This window comes from Drosophila bipectinata, chromosome XL, assembly GCF_030179905.1.
Source record: "Drosophila bipectinata strain 14024-0381.07 chromosome XL, DbipHiC1v2, whole genome shotgun sequence".
Lineage (NCBI taxonomy): Eukaryota > Metazoa > Arthropoda > Insecta > Diptera > Drosophilidae > Drosophila > Drosophila bipectinata.
In genome coordinates this window covers 12,685,944-12,691,943 of record NC_091734.1, presented here as the reverse complement: position 1 = coordinate 12,691,943, position 6,000 = coordinate 12,685,944, and the positions used below count along the sequence as shown (strand labels likewise).

The window sequence follows — 6,000 nt, the reverse complement described above, 5'->3', positions numbered from 1 at the left end:
AGACCCATTATTTGGGGCTCCTCTTAATATTTGGTCCTTCGAGCCGGATCCTCTGATGTTTCCCCCCCAAGTGGTAAGGGACACAGAAAAAGAGTTTCCAAAAGGAACTCATTGGAGTAAGACCCATTATTTGGGGCTCCTCTTAATATTTGGTCCTTCGAGCCGGATCCTCTGATGTTTCCCCCCCAAGTGGTAAGGGACACAGAAAAAGAGTTTCCAAAAGGAACTCATTGGAGTAAGACCCATTATTTGGGGCTCCTCTTAATATTTGGTCCTTCGAGCCGGATCCTCTGTTGTTTCCCCCCCATTGGTAAGGGACACAGAAAAAGAGTTTCCAAAAGGAACTCATTGGAGTAAGACCCATTATTTGGGGTCCCTCTTAATATTTGGTCCTTCGAGCCGGATCCTCTGTTGTTTTCCCCCCAAGTGGTAAGGGACACAGAAAAAGAGTTTCCAAAAGAAAACTCATTGGAGTAAGACCTATTATTTGGGGCTCCTCTAACAAACTATGAATCTGTACTATGAATCTTTGTTGATTACGTTCATCTCGTGCCTCTTTCGATTGTGATCCACATAATTGCGCCATGCTCAGACTTATCTTCCTCGATTTGTTCTCCTGATCTCGCCGGGCAGGATATGCAACGGCAGGATATGAATGACTTTCTCACCACTCAGGACATACACGGATCTATGCTTTCATCGCGTCTTCTTCAGACTTAAAACCTATTAATAAATTGTTTATTCTAAAATAATATTTATTTTATATAAGCTTTAACCCTAGAGCAGTGCTCTTTTTTTATGTATCCGTCTCTCTCTCTCTTTTACGTGGATGTCTTTTAGGTGGACGGCAGTCCAAGTAGGTGACGAACCTTACTACAGGCTAAAAATTTAAACTATAAAGTTAGTAATTACTAACAAATAAAATGTATTGATATAAGTTGCGTAAAACAAGTTCACGAGTAGTTCCAGGATTAATATGAATATTCATTAAGGTAAACCCAATTATTTATTATAATACGCGCTTTTACTATTGAATAATAGTAATAAATAGAGTAATTTCCAAAAGTAATTCCCAGGTTAGTTCCATGAATGATATGAATTTTAATTGATCTAAAACTCAATTATTAGTGATATATATTCAACAATGACAAACCACAAAACCCCTATTAATAAATTTTATATATTTTTTACGATATTTACTTTACAGAAGCTTTACTTTAACCCTGAAAAGTCCTCTTTTTTTATATATCCATCTCTATCTTTTACGTGAATCGGTGGAGTCTACTGTTTCGGACGGCAGTCCAAGTAGGTGACGAACCTTACTACAGTCTCCAAATTTGTATTAAAATACACTTTATTAAGCTATTATAGAGTAATTTCCAGTAGTAATTCCCGAATTAGTTCCATGATTAATGTGAATTTTTATTAAACTAAAACCCCATTAGGAACAATTCTTTTTTGATTTCACAATTTTGATTTATTTAAATATACATAGCGATATATTTATATATATATATGTATTTATATTTATATTTATTATTTATATTTATTATTTATATAAAGGTTTAAGTTACAATATAATACATATTGATTTAGTTGGTGTTTTGAATTTTGTTTTTCGTTATCCCCGTTGCTGTTAACATCGATTGCTTGTCGTTTTTCGGTTTATTCTTTATAGTATTATTAAACATTTGGGCCAGGTCTGCTAGCTGATGTGTGTATGTATGAATGTGGTAGTAAAACGAAATAAAAAAAAACTTATGCGATAACTTGCTTATTAGTTAACAATAATAATCAAAAAGGTGTTAGAAGCGATATGCCATGTATGTAAAGTGTCTCATTATTTGTTTTTCCATAACTTTCCTATTCTTTCTTGTTTTTGTTTTTTTTTTTTTCTTTATAATACTTCTAGAGTTCAGCTTTAATGATAACCCGATTGATGGAACGTTCACACAATGGAGGACTTGTCCAGAAAGGAGGAGGTGTCCAACAGAAACTCACTGCTGTTGCTCAGAATGTCGTACAGCTGGTGCGGTGCATCGCCGGCAATGGGATTCCCGAACGGGAAGAACGAGGAAAGCGTCGACAGCGACAGCAGGTTCCCGCTCACCGAGTTCAGGCCATTGGTGGGCGTGGCCCTCTGGGGGGTCTTCTTGCGTCGCTCCACCCCGTCGACATACTCCACCGCGTCCTCCTCCTGCGACAGCTGGAGAGCCGCTTGTCGGGAGTCGCCAGTGACCTCGTAGTACGCATCGGGCAGGTCGTCGAAGCTCTGGAACTCCAGGCAACGCTGCACCTTGGCTATGTTGCTCAGGAGCAGCCGATGGTAGAGATCCACCTGGGACTGACCACCGCCACGGATGTCCAGGACAGGAAGCCACCTGTAGTAGCACTGCTCCCACACGGACAGATCGAAAATGCGGTGCGCCGGCTGCAGGAAGCGATCCTGCGGCACCATGGAGGCAGTGGCGAACAGTTGTGGGTTGATAGTGTTCCGAGAGGGCGTAGACGTGGCACTGGGTGCCGCCCCACCGGCCATTCTGTTGCCCACAGCCTGCGATCGTCGATGCGCCACCAGGCCCTGGCCGCTGAGATCTCCGCGCTGGCGCTGGTACAGCGGGTTGGTGAAGAACATCTTGTCCTTGTCCGAGAACTGCTCGCCCCAGTCCCAGACCGGCCGGAGCACCAGTTGCGAGTCCAGGTGCGCCTTGGTGCGCTGGGCCTGCGTGTCAAATTGGAAGGTATCGAAGATGGGCATGAAGCAGGCGTCCCACAGCGTGGTGAGGTACGTTTGCGAGAACTCGAACTCGTCCTGGAACTGTTGCTGCAGCTGCCACACGCAGTCGAGGAAGAGCAGGAACACCGGGCTCTGTTCGCTCTCCTGGAGCTCACTGCTGCTGCCGGAGCTCTGGGCGGGGTAGACATGTCCCAGGCGGCGCTGGAAAGGGTGCTCCAGGGCCACCCACTCCTTCTGCACCAGCGACTGGAAGCCGTCGATACTGCGGAAGTGCGGATCCAGCAACAGCTGCGTCAGACTACTAATTACACAGCACAGATCCCGGCCGTTGGACTCCTGGAGGACACAGGTCACGCCGTTGCGCAGGAAGACGGCCGCCTCACTGGCGGATCGAAGACACAGAGATACGTAGAAGAGCCAGTTGGTCTTCTCCAACAGGGCGAGGTACTTGTCGTCTTGCAGCATGAACTTCTCGGGTGTTTCCGGCGTGCACAGGCGCCGCAGCTTCTGGTAGGCCCTCAAGACGTCCTGGGTGCTCGGCAGTTGATCCGTCAGCTGCATCAGCTTGAGATGCCTGCCGCCCTCGCACTTGCGCACCAGCTCCAGCATGATGTTCTCCGACTTGGTGTCCTGCTGGGCGGCCGGCTGCAGTTCGGCCAGGCGGACCAGCGAGGCGGCTTTCTCGCCATAGCTATACACCCAAAAGGCAGCTCGTGAATCGCAAAAGGCGCGCGATAAGTCCAGGAAGCGGTCCACGGTGCAGCTCTTCGGTATAACAAAGTGCGGCGGCACCGTATACTTCCCAACGTGAAGGGGATTCTGCAGCAGCTTGACACTGGCGCTGCTCACCACCTGCCACTCGGTGGCGCCGCATCGTATCAGCTCGCGGGCCCAGTCGTTCTTTGTGGCGTACATGCTGGTGCCCGAGGCACCCATCGTCGAGTAGTACTGCTCCTTGTGCGCGTAGGCGAAGCTCAGGTCGTGCCGCATGGGATAAGCGAAGCGCACCAGGGCCGAGGCTATCAGCTTGCCGTGGTCGCTGGCGCCGCTCAGCTTCGAGTCCTGCTGCTGGAAGGCGAACTTCAGCAGCCGGAAGTTCTTGCACACAATGTGCAAGGCAGCGATCCGGCCGCTGATGTTGTGCTGCTTGAAGGGCTCCAGTTTTTTGCGGCGATTCACGGCGCCGGCCATGCGCGCCGCCTGCAGCGCACTGGCCGCCCGACCCAGCTCCGCAATGGTGTAGATCTGATCGATGTTGTTCAGCGTGATCTCGTTGCGTCCCAGATAGGCGTTCTCCTGGTACAGGTCGCCCAGTGGCGGTGAGGCGTAGGGATTCCTCTTGGAGTGCAGCGGCACGAACGCCAGCTTAAAATTGGTAACGCTAAGCAGGCCAAAGGTGGCCTCCGTGGATGAGCTGGCCGAGTCCATGGGATCGATGGCGGAGTACATGTAGGCGGGTGCCGAGGCAACAATCTGTTCGCCTTGCAGCAGACGTGGCTTGGCCGCATGTACGTCCCGCAGATCGCTGGGCAGGCACCATTCATTGGTGGCGGCACTGGCGCGCAGGTCGCCCGGCAGCGGTGCCACATAGCTGGTGAAGGTGTTGCGCTTGTGGTGGTCATCGCCCCCAATACCGCCGCCTCCGAGTCCGCCCAGTCCAACGAATCCGCCGATACCGCCTCCCCCACCTCCGCCGCCGCCGGTGGCCATGCCCCGTACGCTGATGGAATATTCAATTATTTGCTACTTCCTGTCTGACGTCTGATGTTTGCTGCTGCTGCTGCTGCTGCTGGTGCTGGTGCTGGTGCTGGTGCTGTGGCTGTCTTCCGTCCGCCCTCTGGCTCGTCTCTCCCGTCTGTCGCACAAAAACAATAGCATATGATGGGGTGGCAGGCACAACAGTCCGTTGTTGGGCCACACAAGGCCCACAAAGAGAATAATTTAAAGCAGAATTAGAATTATCGCAATGATAAAGTTTATCAGTTCTCACAGAAAAAAAAAAAAAAAAAATAACTCACCGTTCGGATTACCTGTGCCCCCCGCTGTAGGTGTGTGTGTGTGTGTGTGTTGTGCGTGTGAGCGATCGCTGATGTTCTTGTTTTTTTTTTTTATTGCCGCTGCTGCTGCTGCTGCTGATCATCCGCCTGCCTCTTCTGGCTGCACACACTTCTCCGGTGGCCGCACCAATGCAATGTGCATTTATTTATTTATTTTACCCTCGCCTGTCGCCAGAAAGTTATTATTAAATGCCACTAGCACGCACGCACACACACGCACGCATGACACTCGCTCAGTGTGACCATCTTGCGGGTAAAATACTTGGGTATTTAAGCGGCGGAAAAAGTGAGTCACCTGACAAACAATATCCGAATCCGTGGCAAGATTTGTGAATAAGAGAATGCGTAGGTTTGGTTTCCCCAGACTGCTAATTTTATTTTTTATTTTTTTTAATTATTTTTTTGTAGTTAATGTAAAAAAAACATATTCTCTGCGTCATTAACATCTTCAAACAGCTGAAGACAATTTTTAGTCTTCTAACCTTCTTGTAATTTATATATTTATAAAATCTCGAATTGCTGCAGTTTAGCTAAAAAATACACATAATATCAGTGGTAACATCACAACCTATTATTTAAACTTACCATGGATTTCTATTTGTACGCACTACATTTTAAAAACCAATTTCTCTTGACATCAATTAGCTTACTAAAAAATAATATAAAGAAAAGAATTCATTTTTTTGTCATTAATTTTTCAATTTACCAGATTATTTACAAATTTACAGAGCCACATATCCAACGTCCAGATTTATAATGAACCGTAGACGTCCTGCTCTACGATTGACATTTCCAAACCAAATCCATAACCTTCTTGTAATTTATATATTGATAAAATCTCGAATCGCTGCATTTTCAAAAAAAAAATAGCAAGTGTTGGAAGACAGTGCTGGAAATATATAAAATTTGGGAGCAAATTATGAAATTTTTTTTATAAATAAGAACCTTAACAAAGGTTACAGAATAGTTAAATTCAAAATTTATTAAAAAGTGGTTTTTAAAAAAAAAAAACTAATCTCAGAATGAAAATTATGACCAAGTATGGATTAAAACTTGTCTTCCGTATTTAAAATCTTATTAAAAATTATAATATTGGTAATTCACAGATTTAAATAATTAGCCGTTAGAAACATACCGTTGTTCCGTTTCGATTTTCAACACTGAACAGTTTCATAAACAGCGCCCACGTTTGCCAACTGCCATCAC

At 46.3% G+C, this 6,000-nt stretch overlaps 1 protein-coding gene across 1 annotated transcript; it reads right to left on the bottom strand.

Moving 5' to 3' along the window:
- Positions 1 to 1,821: 1,821 nt before the first annotated feature.
- On the bottom strand, positions 1,822 to 5,042 carry LOC108118667 (myotubularin-related protein 10-B). The gene is made up of 2 exons (XM_017231453.3): positions 4,756 to 5,042; positions 1,822 to 4,592 (listed from the first exon to the last, which is right to left on the bottom strand). Exon 2 carries the CDS (start codon positions 4,445 to 4,447, stop codon positions 1,949 to 1,951), a length of 2,499 nt encoding a protein of 832 aa, XP_017086942.2. The 5' UTR covers positions 4,448 to 4,592; positions 4,756 to 5,042; the 3' UTR covers positions 1,822 to 1,948.
- Positions 5,043 to 6,000: the final 958 nt, after the last annotated feature.